General features: G+C 37.5%; 1 protein-coding gene across 1 annotated transcript in view; it reads left to right on the forward strand.

The window, feature by feature from the left end:
* Positions 1-25,292, forward strand: part of ptpn20 (protein tyrosine phosphatase non-receptor type 20) — a 219,501-nt gene that overhangs the window by 187,608 nt on the left and 6,601 nt on the right. The window contains 4 exon segments of the mRNA XM_039735251.1: positions 6,991-7,139; positions 7,608-7,698; positions 20,631-20,965; positions 23,995-24,210. Coding sequence (XP_039591185.1) covers positions 6,991-7,139; positions 7,608-7,698; positions 20,631-20,965; positions 23,995-24,210 — 791 coding nt within the window.

The following is a 25,292-nucleotide window of genomic DNA, read 5'->3' on the forward strand; positions in this document are numbered from 1 at the left end:
AACTGAAGTAGTGAGTCTTCAGCCAGGAATTAAAAGCTGTGACCGAAGGGGCATCTCTTATAGAAGCAGGAAGACCATTCCACAGTTTAGGGGCCCTGTAACTAAAAGCTCGACCTCCCACTGTTATTTTATTAATCCTTGGAATCATAAGCAGACCGGCATCTTGAGATCTTAATGTGCGCTCAGGTTTGTAAGTCATGATAAGTTCAGACAAGTAAGCTGGACCTTGGCCATTTAATGTTTTATATGTTAAAGGGAGGATTTTGAAATCTGTCCTAAACTTAACCGGGAGCCAGTGTAAGGATTTAAGAACTGGAGTTATGAGTTCATATTTTCTTGTTCTTGTAATAATTCTTGCAGCCGCATTTTGGATTAACTGGAGGCTGTATAAAGAACAGTTTGAACAGCCAGTGAACACTGCACTGCAGTAGTCAATCCTACTAGAGATAAATGCATGAATTAATTTCTCACAATCCTGTTTATTTAGAAAGCGCCTTAATTTCCTAACATTTTTAAGATGGAAAAAACATGTTTTGGACAACTTTGTAATATGTGCTTTAAATGACATGCTAGAATCAAACATAACTCCTAGATTGCGGGCTGATTCAGTAAAATTAATTGGGATTCCAACTGAGTTAAATGACGACAAAATATTGCTGTGATCAGCATCATTCCCTCCAACAATTAACATCTCTGTTTTATCTGTATTTAAAGACAAGTAGTTCTCATTCATCCATTCCTTTAATTCATTAACACAACTAATTAAAGACAAAATCGGAGAAACTTTGATTTAAATGAAAGGTATAACTGGGTGTCATCTGCATATGAGTGAAAATTAACATTATGTTTCCTAATGAGAGATCCCAGTGGAAGCATGTAAAGTGAAAACAGTAAAGGTCCCAGTACTGAGCCCTGCGGGACACCATATTGAACTTCTGTGTATAATGATGGAGTACTGTCTGCACATTTCTGTATATATTGGAATCGATTTGATAAATAAGAACTAAACCAAGCGAGCACGGGGCCTGTAAGCCCAACATCGTTTTCTAGCCTGTGCAGTAAAATAGAATGGTCAATGGTGTCAAATGCTGCACTTAAGTCCAACAACATAATTACAGTGGCTAACTTAACTTAAATTATTGGCTAACTAAAGGTAGACACTAACTACCAAAGGTAATGTACACCAACTAGTTGTTTAAATGCAATTCTGGCAGAAGTAGTACAGTTTGCTGTAGAGGAAGACAAGAATCCACACAGTCCATGTGTGCAGTGTCAATGTATACTAAAACCTAACCTAGAATGCTATGGAAATATGCTTATGACTGTTAATATGTGATTGTAGCTTCAACTCAAAAATGGGATTCAACAAAAGCCTGATGCGCAGAAATGATTCCACAGACAAACTATCTTCGTTTTTTAAAAGTTTAGTTAAGTTTTAAAGTAAAACAGTTCACACAAAAAAAAGGAAAATTAAAATATCAAAAAAAGGAAAAATTAATGTTAAGAAAAGTTACATTCTAAGCTTAATCTTGTTATATCTCAAATCGTTACTATTTACTTAACATTTCTGAACCATTTCAAAACGGTCAGAAAACTGTATGCTTATCCCATTTCTAAGCTTAAAATGGGTCTTTCAAGTCCCTCTTTTACTGGGACCTATTCTAAACAAACTGAGCTTATTATCACACTGTTACTCAGTTATAGTAAGACGGTTCTATCTCTTGCTAACTATAGGGGGAAAAGACTATACCATAAGCTATGACTATGAAAGACATTTATATTGTATTCAAATTAAGCAAACATCAATATGAGTTTAACTCAAAACTTTAACTTTCTAAGATTGGCTCTTACAGTGATGTTAAAAAAAAAAGTTGATTATAAGGATGAGGATGCTAATGTTTAGTGAAAGATTGACCAGTTGCTAAAGGACAACTTTTTAATGGCATAGCATTTATTATTGTGTCTCTTTGTATTGTATTTGCTCCCTGCCTGCTTTCATACCATAAAAATAATGGCTTCTTGTGTACGTGTCCCACCCTGAAATGTGTAAGAATGAAATGTCCTGTAGAACAAGTGATGAAGTGCATTTTCTGTGGCACAGCATTAAGATGTTCTGTTGAAGCCTTTTTCCATTTCTTTCATATTCCATGCTTACTTAATTTTTTTTCCATTTCGATTTGAGTAGAGTTCACCTGAACACAAAACAGAGCGGATTATACAGTATCTGTGGCCAACTTCCTTACAATAATGCAGATGAGATTTAAGTTCAAGTTCAAAGTTTATTGTCATGTGCACAGTAAGGAAACATGTTTCCCTGTACAATGAAATTCTTTCTTTGCTGTCCACACCAAATGACAAAACCAACATATAAAGATAAACATAAATAATAAGTAGCAGATACATAATAAGTAACAGAGGCAGCATAAAGTATAAAAACAGAATAGAAGCATAAAGTGTAATTGTGCAGGTAGGTGTGTGATGGACAAGCCAAATACAGTTGTGTGAGGTAGATAGAATGAGGTGAACCATGGTTATAAACTCCAGTCAGGTATTTAGGAGTTTAATGGCCTTGGGAAAGAAAGAGTTCTTTAGCCTGGAAGTGCGGAATTTCATACTTCTATACCTCCTGCCTGAGGGTAGAAGTGTGAACAATTCGTGTTGGGGGTGGGTGGGGTCCCTGAGAATCGAGGCAGTTCTCCTGTGGACTCTGCAGTTGTAGATGCTCTGCAGAGAGGGCAGTGGGGTCCTGGTGATCTTCTCAGTAGTCTTTACCACTCTCTGCAGGCGTTTGCAGTCCAATGCAGTAGTGTTGCTGTACCACACGGTGATGCAGCTGGTAAAGATGCTCTCAACAATTTATATGACACAGTCATGCAAACGTAATGATATTAGGTATTTCTGTACATAGGATGCAGAGAAATATTTACAGGAGTTCGCTAAAAATGTGCCTTATGCATTTTCAGGATGTGATTGAATCAAAAAGAGTTTTTAACTTATTTATTTCCTAGTGTATATGATATAATGTCACCTGATAAAATTATTTTAAAATGTAGTTATCTGGGCAGTAATTATCTATGTGCTTGTACAACCACTGCATAATATTAGAATAAATACAGGTAAACATTGATATAATAAAATGTAAAAACAAAATGTCTTGCATTTTTAATACAAGGCCACAATCTGTATGGCCTCCCTAACAATAATAAACTGATGCAATTCACTTTGGTACACTGCTGTATATACTGTATATGATTTAAGCTTTTTTTTTTTTTTATAAATCTTAGTATTCATCAATTGATCTTGACCAGATCTTCTAGTGCTTTGACTGATATACACCCCAAGACCATGACAGAGCCACCACTGTGCTTCACAAAAAGTTGTTGATAGGCATCAATTTACATCTCAGCAACTTTTCTTTTGACATAACTTGTGTATTTTTTTATAATGTAAATTTTATATTTTAAGCTCATTGAGCAAAGAAAACAACCAGGAATCAAAGAAAAACAAATTATAACAACAGTAGGCAATAACAGCCCTCCACCACCAACAAAATTGCTCTGTTAAAGGGGTACATGTATAAATTTGTTGATCCTGTGTAGACCAGTGAGAGAAGCCAGAAAACATAGAATTAAGCATGAAATTTATAAGGGGTGAAGTACAGATGAAGAACTCATTTAACACTAGAAACCCTGAACCCTATGAAAAAACTTGTAATCCCGGCCCACCTTAAATCTTTAGACCTTAAGTCTTTACTTGAAAACAGCAGTGTCAGATTAGGGCGAGCATGAACATGACTGAGAGAATAAAACTAGGGGAAAAAAAAGTTAATCTTTACAAATACCATACATTTACCCTGGCTGTTACAAACTCAAATCAAATGTATGTTTTTATTGTATAATAGTAACAATAAGAGAAGAGCAGCTCACTACTCAAAATGTTAATTTTGGGAAGCAGCCAGGATCGAACCTGCAACCTTTTAATTGTGAGTCAGCAGTTCTTACCACTGTACTACCAAAGCAGTCATGCCAATGATGTACACTAACCCAATTTTTTTTCTTCAGCTATATTCATGAATAAAAGCACACTTGTTTTGTTATACTTGTAACTTTTGTGAAAGTGTTTATTTGATATTTGGACTCCACGCATTATACACTTCACATCACAATTTTGTCGTTAGTACTAAAACATGTTTGTCTTTTAGGTATGTGTTCAAAATTTCTTGCATTTCCTGTTGTCCTACACTTACGTAGATCTTTTTAGACATGGAACACAAATGAAATGCATATGTTCCAAATAACAATATATTATTTACTCTGTACAGCTCCAGGTACCTCACTCCCGTATAAACAAGGGTTGATCTAGGAGAGGTTTTTTCCCTTTTTGTGGCAGTGAAGGGATGGGATAGCAGGCTGCCTGCTGCTTGTGCTGATCGGCACATTTACAAAACAAAAGACACTGAATGGAGAGGTGCGAATGGATTTAAGGTGGGCCGGGATTACGAGTTTTTTTGTTGGATTCAGGTATTCTAGTGTTAAACTGAGTATGCTGGTACTAGTGTTTTTAGAGGATGCACGGATTCTGTAAAGTATAACTTTTCACAGGAAGAGTGGTCATGATGCCAGATTGAAAATAAGGGCGGAAGTCTAGGAGAGGGATTGCAGAGTATATTCGAAAACCATTTGCTTTAAGGACTGATCTGATTTGAAGATGGAAAAAGAAAGATGAAGTGGGATGTGGTGAATAGAAAACCTTGGCCTGAGAATTTAAAAAGTTCTGAGTAAAAAGTCATTATAAATGTCATCAAGCATCCTATAGTTTCAATCAACCCTTAGTTTAAGAGATGAGTTTGCCTCCAAAACAAAGGGGAGGATGCTAGGAGATGGGGCTATGACTGTGCCAAGATGTTTCTCAACTTTATGCCAAATATACTGATGTCTTTTTAAGCCAAACATTTCTGATTTGGATTCATTTCTCTATAAAGCTTTCTGTTACTAGTTGTTGCTTCATGGTTTATAAACCTTTGTTTGCTGCGGTCTCTTTTGATTGTTGCTTTTGTTTTGCTGCAACATGCACTACACAGCCATTTCTTTAGGATATTTTTTGCACAAATCAAGAGTGCCAAAGGCAATTTCTTTTAAGATGTTTTTACGAGATGATTTCAAAATCCTGAAGAAGTCCTTATTTGAATTTCCTTCTTCCTTCAAGAAAGTGAACTTTAAATCTTCTTTCAATAGATTTTCAGTCTTTACATTTTTCACATTTCATTATAACATTTCAAACACCACATCTTAAAACTTGAGTTTTGTGTGCTATTGCTTGCTGGCTATAGCCTTATTGAATCAAAGATATGATTTCAATCTGTCACACAGTGTTAACTTAGCCATTTACAAACCGCTCCCCTTAGTATTTGTGGTCTCCATCTAATATTCCAGTTTCTTTATTAAACTGCACCACTAACTCACTGTTTGGCTAATCACTGCCTCATTGATTTGAATCAGATGTGCTACTGGTGGAACTTAATAAAAGCATGGAATAACTGGTGTGCCTTAACAAAGAGTCTGGGGTCTATATCTTGCCTTAGCCATCTTGCAACATTTGTTGTAGGTCATGTTATTGTTTTATATCTATGATTTTTCTTTTATACTTATTCACAATATCAAAATGCTATATACTGTATTGTTTTTATGATCTAGTAAACATTTGCTACCCAGAAAACTGGCTTTAAAAATAAAATGATTTACTTGGATGAACTAAGACAGGGGTCCCCAAATCCTGTTTTGGAGGATCTCAGTGGCTTCAGGTTTTTATTCTAATCCTTTTCTTAATTAGTGACCTGCATTTACTGCTAATTCACTTTTTTTGAATTAATTTTAATTGACTTGCTCTTGAAGACTCAGACCTCTTAATTGTTTCTTTTTCCTTAATTAGCTGACAAACAATAATGACATACACAATGAACCAAAACATGACCAGCAAACTGTGTCCTTCATGCAATATCTGAACATAAAAAAAGATGAAGGTCTCGGGAATGTTGATCTGCTCAGGTCCCCCAAACATTTTAACAGCGATAATCAACAATTTATGAAATGTATGCTATTGTATAATAAGAGCAGCAGCAAGCCATGGGATTAAAGAACAGGTTTAATTTACAACAAGACTCTGCACCTAATTTAGCAACTGGTTGGAGTGCAATTGGTTGGAATCTGAGGCCCTGACTTAGTTGGTCTTCTGTTGGCTCACTCACTTCACGTTTCGTTTCTGTTTGGGTGCCATTAAAGAAAGAAATGAAGCATTTCAGAGGAACACATATGTTTAATGGGGGTCTTTTAAAGAGTCTTTTCCACTGTTAAGTATAGTCATAAGCTTGCTCTCTGTCTACTCTTTGCAGTTCAAAATCACCTCTCTTCTTTGAGCACTGCCTTCGTGAGGCATTGGATTGGTTTAGAAATGTGTACTCAGTGAGCCGTCCAATTGTTCCTACTCACTTTTAAACACAATTCACTCATGGTTGTGTCCAGATGTATATAGTATGCATCTGGCTTCAGCAAAACTAGTCTGTAGATAACCAGTACACTGTTAATTAAATACTAAAGCATCAACTGATGAAGCTGTTATTATTGACAGAGACACATACCATTTAGTCGGCAATCCCAACTGTAAGGTGCTATGAGGACCTTGGTGTCACATCTCTCAATGAGAAAATAAAAATCTTAGATCTTTTGAAAGTGGCATTTCTCTTGATGAAGTCATTATTCCCCGAACAATACTATACAATTACTATTATTTTATAGTACAACTATTTACATAGCATTTACATTTTATTAGGTATTAAAAATAATCTAGAGATGATTTATAATGTACAGGAGGATGTGCAAATTTACAATAGCTCACAAATATACCTTCATTACAAATAGCATATATGTTTTTCAAAATGTGTGTAATTTCAACATCTTATTTTGTTGTAACATGTCAAGTTGTCCTAACTTTAAGGTGAAGCCATTGTTTCTGCTGAAGAAATCAACAGCTTCTTCAGGATAATGCCATCTGGAAATGGTCGATATTCTGGATCCAATCTGAAGTCTGTGATCCAAATTCTTCAGCAACAAATTGAAGAGCAGAAGCCACTTAAGGAGTTCACAGTAATTTTAAATTATTTATTTGCTTATTTACATTGTGAATGGAAGACATAAGGAGTTTGTAACACATGGGCTGCAACCCAAGGCTGGATCTCATAATTGCCTTTAGAGGGCTGAGACCAAGACTATTTGGAAGATGAACAGCTCAGCCTGTTAGGACAGTCTTCTGTTCCCCAAATGTTTTATTTGCAAATTGATTAAAGTATAGCGGCATGTGCAGTCAGACTTTTTTTTAATCGTGATGATGGGAGAAACCCTCATCCCAAATTCCTTTGCAGGGGTCACATAAAAATTGAACATATTAAGGGTCAGCTATTCCAAAAGAACCCCTTTATTAGATAATAAATAATGTCAGAGCCACATTAACAAAATAACTAAATGTACCTATATAATAAAATGTAATCAAAATGTCTGTGTCACTTGTACTTCATTTGAATTGCTACATCAATCATTTGTTTGTTTATTTTTCAGGCTTTAGAACATTTAAAACCAATTGACAGCTGTCTGATAGGAAAATCTCCGGAGAACAGAGAAAAAAACAGATACAGAGACATTCTGCCATGTGAGTCATTTTTGATGTGAGATTTAGATCACTGCATGGAAGCTTTAATTGTCTACAATGTCTGTTTATCGAGGACAGTCTATAGAGTTTTCTGGCCCTTCCTGTTAGTGGTCTCTCTGAAAAAGTCACTTCCAGCAGACATAAATCATACAACTTTAATATTAAACAACAAATAGAATACACCCTGCCAAACACCACTAAAGTTATATTCATGAACAATATAAGCATCTCTGACATTAACAGAAATTTAGTGAAGTTGTTTCACCCAAGTGAAGGCTGTTTGTTTTTTTTTTTTTTAGCTAACTGTAGTCAATAGTTAAATGAAAGTAGAAAGTATTCCTTATGTAAAATCATAATCCTCTAAATGATGTTTATAAGGAACATTTCATTCACAAATTAGCTTCAATACATGTATACTCTGTATGTATGTCCTTGGACATTTTAACATATTACTGATATACAACATTGAATTACAGGGAATTTAATTTTGCTTTTTTGACACACTGATCAACAGAAAAAAGTCAATGTGAAAACAGATCTCATGGTTGGTCTAAATTAATTAAAAAATATAAAACACAAAATAACTGATCACGAAAGTATTTGCTCCCTTTTTTATGACACACCTAAATATTCAGTGGTTTAACCAATTGGTTTTAGATGTCAAATAGTTAGTAGATGACATGTTTGTGGTTGATTATAGTCTAAATGCACCTGAATCTGGCAAGTGTGGTGAATCACAGTGTTCCACAAGTTAGTCAGGAAGAGTAATAAGTTACTTTTTACTTATTACTCTTTTACAGAGTTATAATGTTACTTTACTTTTTACTTAGTACAAAAAGTAATTAGTTACATTACTCGTTATACTACTATATTACTTTCGAAGCCCCCATCCCCCTGTAATAGGGTCATACAACTACCTTTCTTTTAAAAATGAATCCACTTTATTGGAACAATTAACCGTGTAGAGAAGGAGTCAACAATCAAACTGCATAACCACAGACATTGCAGCCTGTATGGAAAATTAAAAATATATAAATTAAACTACTAGTTTCTCCTGACTTTTTAACTAAAGTATTCTCACAGTAGAAAGTAGTTTAACAGCTTTACTAAACATTTTCAAAGCATTAACCATTGCTTCATAATAGGGCTAACATCATGTCTAGCCTCCAGTTTTGTTACCACTGTCTGACGCATTAAACATGATTGAAACATGTGAAACAATGATTGTCATACAAGCTTCTCAAACCCCTTATCAGACATTCTGTTCTTTCTCGGGGTGAGCACTAAACCTCTTAAACTGAAAAGCCATTCCACAGGTGCGCTACAGGGAGTCAGAGTGTTGGACTTCATGTACCTGGTTTTGATGTTTGAGAACTGTTTCAGAGAATCAATCTCATAACCGCGTGACCTCAAATAGTCTATAACTTTTTTTTCTGCTGAGTAGCTGTCCTCAGGCTCGGTCTTAAATGCAAAAAAGTCCTTTTCATCTGGCTGGCTGACATCATGGACACAGAGGCAGGCTCCTTGGCAGGAGCAATTGCATGATACTCTGCTCTCAGAAGCTCCCTTGTAAGTTCTCGCCTACCTTCATCTGTCAGTCATCAGAGCTTGAACTTTTGGCAGCTGGCAGCTGTAAGAAGTGCATCTTTGCTATCCAGCAAGTCTGGATGCCTCTTTGTTGTTATGTTCGCAGTAATGCATTGAAACAAGAGTGTCTCAACAGTGAAAATAGGAAACATATCCTCTACAATATACTCAGTGAAGAGCTTATTTAAATCCCGTCCACTTAACTTTTCTTCACCAGGATGTCCTGCTCTGAAATCCAGTTTTTGTTGTTTAGCTGGAGAACATGCATCACTAGCTGTAAAGGCCTCCCTGTCAGCACCAGTGTTTTTTCCCTTGAGTTTCATATTGCTGCTGTGCTGCCGTGTCAGATGCTTTAATAAATTTGTCATTGTGTTTTTTGCTATGGAAAGCATTTTGCCGCTGGGACAAAGTTTATAAAAAACAACAATGTTTCTTGCATCTTTGACTGAGATTAACTCAAAACAATGATAATACTTCCAATTTTTGAAAGTATTCCTCTCTCCCTCATCTTCCGTCATTGTTGGGCTTTTTAGGTAGAACTGCTCTGATCTAACATAGATGAACTTTATAATAAACTAACGTATGTAGGACCAAAATAAATTTAAAAAGTCGTGTTCTGGTAATGCAGTGTTAGTTGGATTAGTAACTGTAATATTATTGCTGTTTTACACTACTCGTTACTGAGAAAAGTAATAATATTACAGTAACGTTTTACTGCCCAACACAGGTGAGTCAACATTGTGGCCTAACCAATGCAATAAAGGCAAAGTAACACTCTAGGGAACGCCGTGAAAAGGTAATTGAAAAGCACAAGTCAAGGGATGGAGACAAGAAAGTCTCCATGCCATTGATATCCCTTGGGAGTCCAGTTAAATCCATTATTAAAGTGATTGTTTAAGAAGAAGACTAGTAACAGGGCTACCAAGAGTTCTATTGTAACTTTGAAGGAATTACAAAGTGTCTGAAAACAGAGAGACGGTGAAGACAGCAACTGTTCCTTGGGTGCTTCACCAGTCCCAGCTTTATGGGAGAGTGGCAAAGAGAAAGCTACTGTTAAGAAACACACAGAGCAGAGAGTTTGTCAGATGGCACAGGGATGCTTTGAAGTTTGCTGAAAGAAAGTTCTACAAGTATGTCCTGATGAGACCTAAAATGGAGCTTTTTAGCTATGACACTAAAGGCCATGTTGTACACAAGCGAAACACTGCATATTTATAAAAAACACCATTCCAGCCATTTAGCACAGTGGTGGTAGCATCATGTGGTCAGAATGCTTCCCAGCAGCAGGCTTTGAAAGGCTTTTGAGATAAAGGAGTAAATTAATACAGAAAAATACAAGGAAATCCTGATGCAGTCCGCAAGGAATATATGCCTTGGGAGAAAATTTGTTTTTCACCAAGATATACGACCTCAAGCAGAAAGTCAAATCTGCACAGGAGTGGTCTAAAAACAACTGTCCTCGAGTAGCCGAGTCATAGTCCAGATCTCAATTCACTTGAGTATTTATGACTGGATGTGAAAAAAGCTATTCACTCTCAATCCCTATGCAGCTTGACAGAACTTGAGAAGTTTTTCCAAGACAAATGGTGAAAAATTTCAGTGTCGAGATGTGCAAAGACCAAGACTTGTGCACTCAGACTCAAGGCTGTCATGGCCGACAAAGGTCCGTCTACTTAATACTGACTCGAAGAGGTGAATACTTATATGGTCAATTATATATAGTATAAATAGTCTTTTCAAGTTGATCAGTGTCAAAAAAAAAAACTATTTAATTCCACTGCGATTCAAGGTTGTATAACATTAAGATATGAAAACTTCCAAAGGGGTGAATAATTTTTACAGGCACTGTATATATAACACTTAAATAAAAGCATCTTCTCCATCCATACTACAACCTCAGAAATTCACAACTCTTTACTTCTTCCTCCATGCACAACTACCCCTCCCTGGGTGACGTGGACAGCACAACTTCTGGGGTCAAACCATTGTCTCCAGGTAGCATTTCCAGGTCAGGCAGAACTACCCTGGAACACTGGATTCAACCTCCCAACAGCTGCCCTGACACAATTCTCATACTGTCCAATGGGCATCCAGGCAGGGGCTCATTAAGAAGGATGCTGCCACCTGTGATAAGAGGGAATGACATGAACATGGGAGGTAATCTCCCACTGTCTCTCATTTCTTCTGGTCTTACTGCTGGGTAAAAGGTTGCTGCCAGTATGCCAGTCTCAGCATATCCTCTGTTACAGTGGCCCTCCATGCCAGTTACTTGGCTGATGCAGGGAATGCTACACCATCCTGGTATGAGAATGGTTTCGACCCTGTCCAGGATGCCAGTCAATCCATAACAATATCTCAATCAATTCTCATTATCCGCAGGGGTTACTTCCTAAAAAAAACCCATAGATACTGAAGCATTGATTCTATAGGAAAAACTGGTTATGTTCCACTGGGACACCATCTCGGGGAACCAGCAGCAGGTAAACAGGCCTGCTCTTGCCCTTTGAAGCTCTGTAGTTATCCTTCCACAGGTTCATCTGTAGAGACACTGTTACAACTTTTACTTCCTCTATAGTCAAGTTTGATGGTCTTCTAGGTGCTCCACCAAAGGCTGTGTGTAATGATCAGTGCAGTTGATCCGAGGGGCTCATTAAACCATCCAATTGAGAGTATCAAAGGGAGGTTTGCAAAAAGGACACGGACTTAATTAGTGCAAGATTATGACCCACACTTACTGGGAATTCCTTGTTATTCCTTAATAAATGGAGTTCAGCAGCTTTCCTATACCTCTAGGTGCACGGAAGAAACATATTGATCCATTTCTGCTTCTTATGGCTGTGAATACAACCCCATGATGCCCATCCCCTGGCTGAAAGTGAGGACCTTATCCACGAATAGGTGGATTTGGACCCCAGGGGTTGAGAAATAGTTTACACTTTTATGATGGCTCATAAGTCAATCTGCGGGAATGGAAACCATTTATAGTGAGGATTTACTATATATATATATATATACAAGCTTATGTTTTTTTCTCATTAATATCTTTTTGTTATTTTGGATTTATATTATTATAACTAGGGGTGTAACGGTACACTAAAATGTAATTTCGGTTCGGTTCACTTTCTTGAGGTACTCGGTTCGGTTAATTTTCGGTACAAAAAAGGCAGGAAAAAAATGACTTGAAATGCTTTTATTTAAAAACAAATTACAAACAATAGAATTTGTATAAATAAATTAAAGCGACCCATTTGGGTGATATTTCAAATAAATTAGACTCTGAGTTTTTAAAACTATTGTAACAATTTAAATAAACAAGTAACAAATGTAAACTTTGAACATGTAGTCGCAACAGCCTGAATATGACAAATAAAACTATTCAAGCTTAAAGTTTTTGGCTAGAAAGATTAATTTATCCACATTTTCTGCAGAAAGCACAGATCTGGTTGCAGTGACAATATCTCCAGCAGTGGAGAAGACCCGTTCACTAGCAACAGAGGTAGCTGGAATACAGAGGTAACGCTTTGCAAGTTTTGCTATGTGTGGGTATGTAGCCTCATTGCCTTTCCACCAAAGAAGAGGATCAGCTTCAAGGGAAGGGCACCCTGAAGCTCTGTACTTACTGACCTCTTCTTGGACCTGCTCCAAAAGGGTTGGTTTACTACTTCCCCCCTGTCTCTGGAAAAGTTCACCAAAAAGTTCAGTCATTACAGACTTCTTAGCTGGAGGTGATCCCGTAGCAATGAAGACTCCAATACCATGTGTTATTGCTTTGGTCCGGTCAGAGTTGCTCGCTAGATGTTGTTTAAAAGCTGAAGTTATCGGTGTTACTGTTTGCACCAAGCTGGTTTTCTTTCTTGTAGAGGAAACATTCACAGATGGATGGTGCCGTTTTAAGTGTGTTAACATATTAGACGTGTTTCCTGCAGCGTACCCGATCTCCGTGGTGGAACAATGTCGACAAACAACTTTGGATTTATCCACTTGCCGTTGTCCATCGGTAACTTTAACGGGGAAGCCAAAGTGTTCCCAGACAGGAGAACGTAATGAGCTGGGAGGGTCTTCTAGCTCAGGCTTCTCGCTTGCATTTGCCATAACCCCATTTGTCACGTCTGCGAGCTACTGGCGCGCCTCTCCCTCATCCAGTGTCCGACACTCAGAGGCGTCCGTGCGGAAACTCACCCAAGACTTTAGTTCCGCTTGGGGTGCTTAGATCGCACTAGTAATAGATTTAATGAGAAAAAATGCATAAAATATAACCGAAACGGTACGCAAGTGGACCGAACCGAACATGCAAAACCGAAACGGTTCAATACATCCATGTGAACCGTTATACCCCTAATTATAACACACTTATTGGGTGAATGCTTAGAGAGACATCTAGAACAGCACAATTTGCTTTTGAAAGCTGCACATAAGCAGATGAATGTGCTAGGAGTGAAGGAAGCCTGCAGCACCCTATTATAGTAACTGTATTGCTGCCTTTAGCCAGCTCTGAAACCCCAAAACAAAACTCTCCATTCCCCACCAACTACAGCATTTCAGCATGCATTTTTGTTTGGCTTGTCACAAAAAATCTTTAGACTTTGTTTATCAATCACAATGCAGCCGCCATTAAATCGTGCAGCAGGTTACACAGGGCTGAAAGAAACGTACTGCCGATTTATTGTATAGATGGCGTTTCAGTAACTTTAAATGCCAATACAAGTAACTTTTGTGTTGAGAACTAAATTCCAGAAATCACAATTTTAATACTTATCACATTTCATGGGTATCAGCTGCTACAGGTAAAATTCCATTACAGTGAATGCCAGTGAATTAGGAATTTCACCATCGACGCTGTCAACTTTCTTGAAAGACCGGGCAAAAAAAGAAGAAAAATCTCTGGTTGCAAACGTATGTGAACTGCTGCATTTGAAGACATCGAAAAAGCAGTTTTTATGTGGTTCAGTGATGCTTGTTCAAGAAACATTCCTATTAATGTGGCACTCATTCAAGAAAATGTGAGGTTTGTAAACTCTCTTGGGACCTCCCCTAACTAGACAGCACGCCGAAGAGCGTCCCAAAGTCCGATCTCCGCGTCTATGGAAGACTGTTTATCGTTTGCCGTGGCAACAGCAGGCTCAAAGCTATTCTGTGTCTCTCAGCTAATCCTGTAGGCAGGATTATTTCGAAAAAAGCTATTGAAATTATTGCAAACGCCTGGGCGCAAGTTAAAGAAAGCACTATAGTAACAAATACAGAATCTCATTACAACAACATTTTCGATACACCAAAACATGGGAGTTCTTTGTAACGGAATTTTACCTGTATATGCACTGAAAAAAGTATAACCTCCATTCAACTTAAAATAATTAAGGTAATGATTCACACTTAATATTTTCAATCTGAACCAATATACAGTTATCCCTCGCTATATCACGCTTCGACTTTCGCGGCTTCACTCTATCGCGATTTTTTTCTCATACACGCTTACGTCACTACGCATGCGCTTTCTGAGAACTTTTATCTAAGCCCTACGATGGCTCCTAAACGTGCTGCTTTTCTAAGCCTTCTGACAATAAAACTAAGCGCCGGAGGAAGATGCTTACTATCCAGAAGAAGGTGAAACTCTTGGATATGATTAAAGATGGCAATACCCTACAAAAGCCTCCTCACGCATATGAAAAGACAGTGCCAGCAACTGTCTATCAAGATGTTCTTCAGCCGCGCACCCAGACACCCACTGCCTACTCCTAGTACTTCTTCACTGAAGACAACAATGTACCTGCTGAAGATACTGCACCACCTCTGAAGACTCTCCTACTGAGGCCGTGCCTTCATAGATTAGTGGTTGTGTGTAAGAACTGTGTGTGTTTGTGTGCAATTAAATGTACAGTACAATAATCTACTATATAAAAGCGTTCAGGATTGTCCTTCCGTCCCGTGAGTGCAAAGCGTAGCGGTATTCCGCTTATTACAGACTTACTACTTGCGGCTTGAGGTACAAAGCAACGCAATGTGAGCAGAGTTCTGGTGCTGTCATCGTTCCCTTGCTTTTGTGCGCGATGCGCTGGAAAAATAGACCAAATTATGTCTCTGGAAATAATTAATGATGGAGTACAAATGCCCCACCGCGTAGTAAATATCAGGGGAGATGGTGCTTGCTTATTCTCATCTATCTTATTTAGTGCATCAAACTCCTTCTTTAGTGGTACAGATTCGGGCTGACATTGTACGACTTTGGACAGGCACTTGAGGGGATAAAATAAAACTTGGGTTTTCGGGAGATGTTATGAATGGGCACTTTGATGTTCTCATTCCCTACACTTACATGCCTGATGTACACATGGAGCGCACAAAAATTGAGGATAAAAGTCGGTCGCCTTAAAAGGCGAGTGCGCCTAGTAATATGATATTTGTAATGTCTAATATGTCTTATTTTCTCTTATTTTGTCTAATATATTGGGTAATACGAGTGTAATGGTGACTAAAGGGTGTTACAGTATTTCATGTCTAGAGGGCTCTAATAATGTTAAAAAACGTATTTAGAAGGTCGTAAACAGGTTTTCTATACTCTAACTGCGATAATATTCGATTTATAAATAAAGAATCCTACTTCGCGAAAATTCATTTATCACGGTAGAGTCTGAAACGGATTAACCGTGATAAACGAGGGTTCACTGTAATTCTTTTTATCTTATTGAACTCACAATTTTTAAGTTGAGGCAAATCATTTAGAGTGATTGGATGCAATTCACTTGTTTTGTACTGAAGTAAATCTATTTTTTAAGTTGTAACAATTTAAAATGGTTTATTTGTCATAACCTGCTATTAAAAATATAATGAATATAACACATTCCATTGCTGTACTTTTAACATTTATTTAAAAATCAAGTGCAAATACACAAGCATTTTGCAGTGTAAATCTTAAATATACAACAAAAAAAAATATTAAACGTTTCTACAGCTTTCTTGAGAGTAAGTTTTATTACAAGTTCTTATACTTAAAATTAGCAGTTGAGAAACAGGGTTACTTACCAGAAATCCTCCATTATGAAAGTCTGCTGCTGAAAATGACCAGACCTGTATAGCCACGTCCACTCCACTCGGGAAAGTGTTATTCTTTTTAGGCAGTTGGAAAGCCAGGATGCTGGAAAGTTTGAGCGGAAGAATATACAAACGGCCCCTCCCACACAGCACATGAACAACCTGAAATATTAGGTTAACTGAAATAGGATTTTTATGTTTATTTCCTCCACGGTAACTTACTTTGGTACAGACAGTTTTTTTTACTTTCATTGAGATCTGAAACTAAATATTTCAAGCTACAACACTAAATGACTAATCTTAAGCTGCTTGAAAGAGAAAATTTACATTGAATGAACAACATCAATGTTATACTTTTTTCAGTGTAGTAGTATACATGTTTTGTAAGTTTCAATACTTGCTGATCATACTGCCAGAAAAATGGCAACATCTTGATAGAACTGGCAAGTAAGAATTTTACTGAACTCTGCATGTGTGACAATAAATCTGTACCTGAAAGGGTTGGAAGCCCTTTGCCCCACCGCCACATGACAAACTGCAGCGGATGACACTTCAGCACCACACTGGAACAGTGTGAGGTTTTTTATGGTGGCTGTAGTGCCAGTCCTGCTGCCAACCCCCAAGTTTTTCCTGTAATTTTGAGGATACATGAAGACTGAGCGAAATGTATTTTTATGATTTTCCTGAATTACCACTAGTCTGTAATTACTTAATAATCAATTAATTAGAATTGTAAGCAATTCAGTTACTGAACTGAAAAGAATTCAGTCATAGAATACTGCAGATTGTCAAACAGTAGAATAATGTCTTAGAATTTGTTGACATTTATAATGCAAAGCATTCAGCTCATTCTTCCAAGAAGATAATGAAGCAAGTATAACAGACATTAAGCTCTTTGTTGTGAAAGGTATGATGTGACCGTTTTTTCATCACTCTTGTGAAAAACATAACATAAAATACAATTATAAAGTACAGGGATTGTCCTCTGCCAGTCTGATAGCTAACAATACAAGTTCTGTCCCCAGCCTGACTCGTTAGTGTCAGATAAATGTTTTACCTCAAAAAATAGAGATTTTACACACAATACATTTCATTATATAACTTAAACACCAGAGGTCCTGCTCCACTGGATACATCATGTATTTATTATTTTAGCGCTAACTGGCAGTCTGTTTTGAATAAAGCATATGACTTGGCTAAGTGTGAGGCCTTTGACTTAATATGTTATTATTTTTGGGAACAGTTCAAAATGTGCAAATGTCTCTTTGAACTTTGATACCTCCCAGGGAAGACAAGGTCTTGTCTGCTGTGTTCCAAATATGGCTCTTTTTTAACTTTTCCGTTGAAACAATAAAAAATTAGCACTGAAATTCAATTTAAATAAAAGTGCACTTACAGCTCTTTTTTTTTCTTCTACAGTCCCCAGTAGAAAGCCATCGCCAATAAGGGGCCCTGGGCTTAAACCAAGATTAGTTTGTTAATTGGAGGCATTGGCTCATATTTTATTCATAGTGGTTTGGTAAATAAATTATGCATGATGCCACAAAGGAAATTGGGGGTGAGCAAGAAATGAAGGGTGAAGCTCTGTGCACATGTGGTGCTGGCATGTCTGCAGGCTTATAAACGTCAGAGCCAAACAGAACCTGGATTCAAGAGATTAGACTCCAGCAAAGAAAGTTTGGCCGTTGACTGAGCAGTAAAATATTCCTTCCAAAGGCTCAGCTATAATTTGCTATAAAGTTTTTTCAACTGAAAGTACATACAGCATAGTGTGAGGATAACAAATAACAATACATTTTATTTATAGAGCACCTTCCCATCAAAATACTTTTTAATTTTTTACATACTGTATGTTTTTACTATTATGGCAAAGGCAAGTTAAGTGACATGTTTAGGCTCAGAGGTGAGAATTAAAGTGGCATTGCTTTAATTCTCTGGCCAATATGTGACACTGGATATTTAGTTTTACATCGAAATATAGACGAGTGAATGAAATAGAACAGAAGAGAGACCAATGTGCACCTGCAAGAGAACAAGCTGAAGTTGACAAAATGTCTGAACTCCATTTTGACTTGATAAATAATACAGAAAATGATGATTATCTCTCTATTGTATAAAAAATCCTGCAACGAGACAAGTCTTTTTGGAAGAGATTGTTTCAAGTCCCACAAGATGAGACTTTTGACATGAGATTTTTTTCAGGGCACACCCTCCTCTCCAACATATTCAAACACGCACATGGTCCAATCACATGTCATTCATGTGAATGCTTTTGACAGGCACATTTCCTGCTCTCTCAGCTCTTATAAATTTTGATGTTTTCCTCACTTTAAGTTCTCAATTAAAGAAGACGTATTATTATGGAGGAATATTTCGGACAAAATGAAATAAATAAATAAACGCGTAAATAAATAAAAGTACTGTGAAATGTGAGCATAAATAAATAAATGTATCATGAAATGAAGCCTTAATAAATAAATGTATCGTGAAATGATAGCATAAATAAATAAATGTGTCACAAAATATGTTTTTCGTTGCTTATTTATTTATTTCATTTTGTCCGTAACATTCCTGCAAACCGTCGTGAAATACGGCTTGAAATAAAACTGTCACCTTCACTCGTCAAAGTTGAGAGGGTGGGCTCTAACACGCCCTCTAGTTTCTGATTGGTGAATCGACAGCACAAGAATGAATTAGAAAAATGCTTACTACTGCCGATGAAATGGATTCTGCCGAAGATACTACGTATTTCAGAGAGAGAATTGAAGATTTATCGGAAGAAATGACAATGTTGGCGGCCCTTTCAGACTCCGATATAGATTAAACTATTTTTGAAATTATCAAAGAACAGGTGGAACGGACTCTACTACACTCCAGTTCAGGTGACTCAGTTCTCTGCTCTGGACGTCCATACTTTGACATTCCAGCTGAGTCAATAAATATTAGTTGGAGCTGCTTTGAGCATTCCATTTCAAAGTACCTAAACTAATACAGCCGTTGCAGTTTACCGTATATCAGACTGGCTCATTCGCCTTGTGATCGTCTTCTCCGATACACCATACAGATCTGCAATCTGTCGTACTTTTAAACCGCATAACAGAAGGTGTTCTATTGACTCAGCTGGAATGTCAAAGGATGGACGTCCAGAGCAGGGAACTGAGTCACCTGAACTGGAGTGTAGTAGAGTCTGTTCCACCTGTTTTTTGATAATTTCAAAAATAGTTTAATTTATATCGAGTCTAAAAGGGCCGCCAACATTGTCATTTCTTCCGATAAATCTTCAATTCTCTCTCTGAAATACGTAATATCTTCGGCAGAATCCATTTCATCGGCAGTAGTAAGCATTTTTCTAATTCATTCTTGTGCTATCGATTCACCAATCAGTAACTAGAGGGCGTGTTAGAGCCCACCCTCTCAACTTTGACGAGTGAAGGTGACAGTTTTATTTCAAGCCGTATTTCATGACGGTTTGCAGGAATGTTATGGACAAAATGAAATAAATAAATAAGCAACGAAAAACATATTTCGTGACACATTTATTTATTTATGCTCTCATTTCATGACATATTTATTTATTAAGGCTCTCATTTCATGACACATTTATTTATTTATGCTCACATTTCACAGTACTTTTATTTATTTACGCATTTATTTATTTATTTCATTTTGTCCGAAATATTCCTCCATATATTATGTCCAAATCTTACTGAAGAATTTCATTTCAAAGGGATATCAACAGAAGAAATGAGTCCACAAGCAATCCTAGCACTGAGAAACAATGAAGTCAAATGAATTAACACGAAAATTGTCGATCGGTTACACGGCAAATTGGTTAAGTGTATATCAATGTAGAAGAATATCTACAACCGGGCAGCATGGTGGCGCAGTGGTAGCGCTGCTGCCTCGCAGTAAGGAGACCTGGGTGGAGTTTGCATTATTTTCCCCGTGTCTGTGTGGGTTTCCTCTGAGTGCTCCGGTTTCCTCCCACAGTCCAAAGACAAGCAGGTTAGGTGCATTGGCGATTCTAAATTGTCCGTAGTATGTGCTTGGGGTGTGTGTGTGTGTGCACCCTGCGGTGGGCTGGAGCCCTGTCCGGGGTTTGTTTCCTGCCTTGCACCCTGTGTTGGCTGGGATTGGCTCCAGCAGACCCCTGTGACCCTGTAGTTGGGATATAGCAGGTTGGATGATTGATGGATAGTTAGATGGATGTTTATTAAGTATTGGCTGCCCAATTATATTCTACAGTATGTCACAGTTACTTTTTCTTATTCAAATTAAATTGTCCCCTATTATAGAAATTTCTCTTGTTTTGTCCTTAGATGATGAAACTCGAGTCCTAGTTGGCAAAAAGCAAGATTACATCAATGCAAGCTACATACGCATGTCAGTGGGCACACAGCAGTATTACTACATCTCTTCTCAAGGCCCTCTGCCTGGCACATGTGATATTTTCTGGCAAATGGTTTGGGAAAATAAATCAAATGTTATTGCCATGATGACTCAAGAAGTGGAGCGTGGAAGAGTCAAGTGTCATAAATACTGGCCTGACAGACTAAATGAGCCAAAAGAGACAAACAAGTACCAGCTTATTTTGGAAAATTTTCAGATTCAAGACTACTTTCAAATTAGCATCATTAGAATGACTGATAAAAAGGTAAGTGATTGTATGTGTGTAGATTACATTTTATCCATTCATTTTCTTACCTGAATCCCCTTGTTCCATTCCAGAGTAATGGGGTGCTGGAGTCATTTCTGTCAATATTGGTGGCAATCCTATTATGAGAAGCTAGTCTATCGTAGAGAACACTCGCCAATTTCAAATCAGTTCAGGAACACCAGTTCACATATAGTTTTTGAGATGTTGGGGCCTACTGAATACCTGGAGGAAAAGTTATATGAGTAGAGAGGGATTTTACAAATTCCACAAAGTAATTAGTGCAGGATGGTGATATAATAGCACTATCTAGTGATAGGTTTGTAGCATCATTATTTTCACATGTACAGAATACATTCAAATTAGTTTTTTGCATGTGCTAAGCAACGTGCAATAAGTTGTTACATTCAAATGTAATGTATTTATGCTAAATGCCCCTAAAAGTACTGTATACTGTACTTTAATGATAAGAAAATGATAATCTCTGCAATATTAACTTTTAATTAAATGGATTCTGCTTTTGAATCATGATGTAAGAATATAGTGTCACGGGTTATCTAACGAACAGTCAGGAGTATTGTATTGTGAAGTCTGCATCGCTATACGTATTGTATATGCATTGCAGGAAACCTTCAGCCCAAGTGAAGTTGCAGTCCTCGCCACAAAAAATTCAACATTATTATAATGAAGTTTAAAAACGGCATTTGTAGTTTTTTGATTTTTCAGGGCCTTGATCATTATGATTTTGTACAGAGTAAACCAAGCATTTCATAGACATTTTTGTTTTGAGAGCACAGTGCTTTGCCCATTAGAAAATGCAAAAATTTGTCAGTGGAGGTAGCTGTGTGACCAGGATTATAGTGTTAAACCCCAACTTATGGTTTTGATTTTCCTTTCTTTTAATTTTTGTTAATTAATAAGAAAACAATGTCAGCCATGCCTGATATGATAATACACTATTAGTGTGACCTATAATTAAAGTTTTACTTCAGAGTTAATTATTTAAAATATATATTTATAAAGTGTTTTTCTTGTAGTGGGATTTATTATTAAGTTCATTTTTAGTATAATTGAAAAAAAGTTTGATGTTTGAGTTTATGTCTAAGGCAAACTCGGTCTTGGGGACCCTCTGTGGCTGCAGGTTTTTGTTCCAACCAGCTTCTGTTTTTAATTGGACTCCTGGGCTAATTAAGTGATGTGTTACTTCCCAGATTTTGTGTTTTGGGAACAATGTCCATCCATTCATTATCCAACTCGCTATATCCTAAATACAGGGTCACAGGGTGGGAACAACATAAAAATTATGTTATTATTGTTTAAAAAAAGAAAAAATATATTAAAATGTACTAAGCAATTATATGGAAATATTTTTTTTTCTTTTTAATAATATTTTCATCTTGATTTTCATTCTGCTTTTCCAGGTGTTCCAATTGTTTAATTAATCCATTATTTACTAATTAGTGGGTCTGATGCTAAAGTAGTTGCAGCCTTTCCCCATTCAGTGTTGTTTACCTGGGTGTCTCTTCTGCTCATTTTTCTTCTTCTTCTTCTTCTTTCGGCTGCTCCCATTAGGGGTTGCCACAGCAGATCATCTTCTTCCATATCTTTCTGTCCTCTGCATCTTGTTCTGTTACACCCATCACCTGCATGTCCTCTCTCACCACATCCATAAACCTTCGCTTAGGCCTTCCTCTTTTCCTCTTGCCTGGCAGCTCTATCCTTAGCATCCCAACATACCCAGCATCTCTCCTCTGCACATGTCCAAACCAACGCAATCTTGCATCTCTGACTTTGTCCAACCGTCCAACTTGAGCTGACCCTCTAATGTACTCATTTCTAATCCTATCCATCCTTGTCATACCCAGTGCAAATCTTAGCATCTTTAACTCTGCTACCTCCAGCTCTGTCTCCTGCTTTCTGGTCAGTGCCACAGTCTCCAACCCATATAACATAGCAGATCTCACTATCATCCTGTAGACCTTCTGTTTAACTCTTGCTGATACCCATCTGTCACAAATTACTCCTGACATTCTTCTCCACCCATTCCACTCTGCCTGCTCACTTCTCTTCCACAATCCCCGTTACTCTGTACTGTTGATCCCAAGTATTTAAACTCATCCACTTTTGCCAACTCTACTCCCTGCATCCTCACCATTCCACTGACCTCCCTCTCATTTACACACATGTATTCTGTCTTGTTCCTACTGACCTTCATTCCTCTCCTCTCTAGAGCATATCTCCACCTCTCCAGGGTCTCTTCAACCTGCTCCCAATTATCGCTACAGATCACAATGTGATCAGCAAACATTATAGTCCATGAGGACTTCTGTCTAATCTCATGTCTTAACCTGTCCATCACCATTTCAAATAAGAAAGGGCTCAGAACTGATCCCTGATGTAATCCCACCTCCACCTTGAATTCATCCGTCACTCCTACCGTAGACCTTAACACTGTCACACTTCCCTCGTACATATCCTGTACAACTCTTATGTAGTTCTCTGCCACTCCCGACTTTCTCATACAATACCACAGCTCCTCTCGAGGCACCCTGTCATATGCTTTCTCCAGGTCTACAAAGATGCAATGCAACTCCTTTTGGCCTTCTCTAAACTTCTCCATCAACATCCTCAGAGCAAACATTGCATGTGTGGTGCTCTTTCTTGGCTCTGCTCATTTTTAATTGTCATTATTAAAACTCAATGAAGGGGGAAAACTGCACAAAATATAATGAAATCAACAAAAGAATGATTTAAATCTATAGCAAAAATAGAAATATTTCCAAATGTCTTATGAATGTAAAAATCATTCTGCTGTGCTTTTCACAATGTAGAATAAGAAAAGAGGAAAAAATGCAGTGCCAGCTAATTAAATGAGATCAGTGTTATCAGTTGTTGTCACTGATTGTGTATCTGGTTGAAACAAAAACCTGCAGCCACAGCGGGCCCCCAAGACCGAGTTTGAGAACCCCTGGCCTAAGGGGTTCCACTGCTATTTTGGGCTTCTTTTTAAACCTTAAGTTGTGTTTTAGACTGGACAGATCCACTTTGTGAAGCATTTAAAATTCACAACATGGCCAGACCATGGGACGCCACAGTCATCCGAGCATCTTGTCAAGTTTGTTCGCTATATGAGGTCTATTCATCGATGTGGTCCAATAATCGTCCACTGCAGTGCTGGGATTGGAAGGAGTGGAGTCCTCATCTGCATTGACGTCATCCTAAGTCTGGTTGAAAAAGATTTCGAAGTAAGTACAACTCATTTCCACAGAACACTGGGATCGGTCCAGCCAGAGTGTAGTCATGTACACCATCCTTCATATTCAGTTTTATTTTTGCTCAGAATCATGCGAAAGTGGGGGAAGCAAGCTGCCTTTGAAAGCCATACTGAAGACACCACATATTTTTCACAATTTATTTAGAAATGGCATGTGACAGGACCTCAAATACAGTACTTGATATACAATGGTGTGGATTTGTGGATGGGAGCAGATGACTCTGTACATGTGTATATCTAGAATTAAACCTGTGGCTAGTTTCCGTTGTAACACTACTTTCCCATCACTAGAGCACATAGTTACCACAGTTTGTTTTTTATTTTGTTAGAAAGTGATAGCCATGATTTTGTATCCTCCTCAACTCTTTTACATCACAATATTTCAGACATGCAGCACTTTCTGCCAGCCTATTTTATTGTTATACCAAACAGAACAGTGCTTTTCTTTATTTATGTAATGCTGATTATATCATTTCAGGTAGAGAGTACAGTATTCTGGAAAGATCATTAAAATGCAGAAAGATGACTCAGAATTGATCTGCACACGTCTGCAAAACTGACTTGAAAATCTTTATAAATCCCTCAGAAGCTTTGCATAGTTCCACTAATAATAACACATAAAGGGAAGCTACTGTAAATTACTGTATGCTGCAGAGACCTTTATATAGACAACATCTTTGCATCCTATGAACAATTACATTCCAAATTTAACTTTCCAACTACACATTTCTTTCACTATCTTCAAATTAGGAACTTTGCTAAACAGAACCTGCCCGATTTTCCTCATCTTGCACCATCGTCCATGCTGGAAAAAATATTGCTCAATTTCAAGGACTTAGACACCATCTCTGCAGTATATAAAATTATTCCCTCCCTTTCAACGATCCAAGAAGACACTGGGAAAAAGATCTCTTAATTAATATATCAGAAAAGGAGTGAAAAATAGCAATGCAGAGAATTCACTCGAGTTCCATATGCACAAAGCATACAATTATTCAACTCAAAATTATATATCGAGCACATCTGTCTCGCCTAAAACTCTCGAAAATGTTT

The sequence above is a fragment of the Polypterus senegalus genome, chromosome 1 (genome assembly GCF_016835505.1).
Source record: "Polypterus senegalus isolate Bchr_013 chromosome 1, ASM1683550v1, whole genome shotgun sequence".
Lineage (NCBI taxonomy): Eukaryota > Metazoa > Chordata > Cladistia > Polypteriformes > Polypteridae > Polypterus > Polypterus senegalus.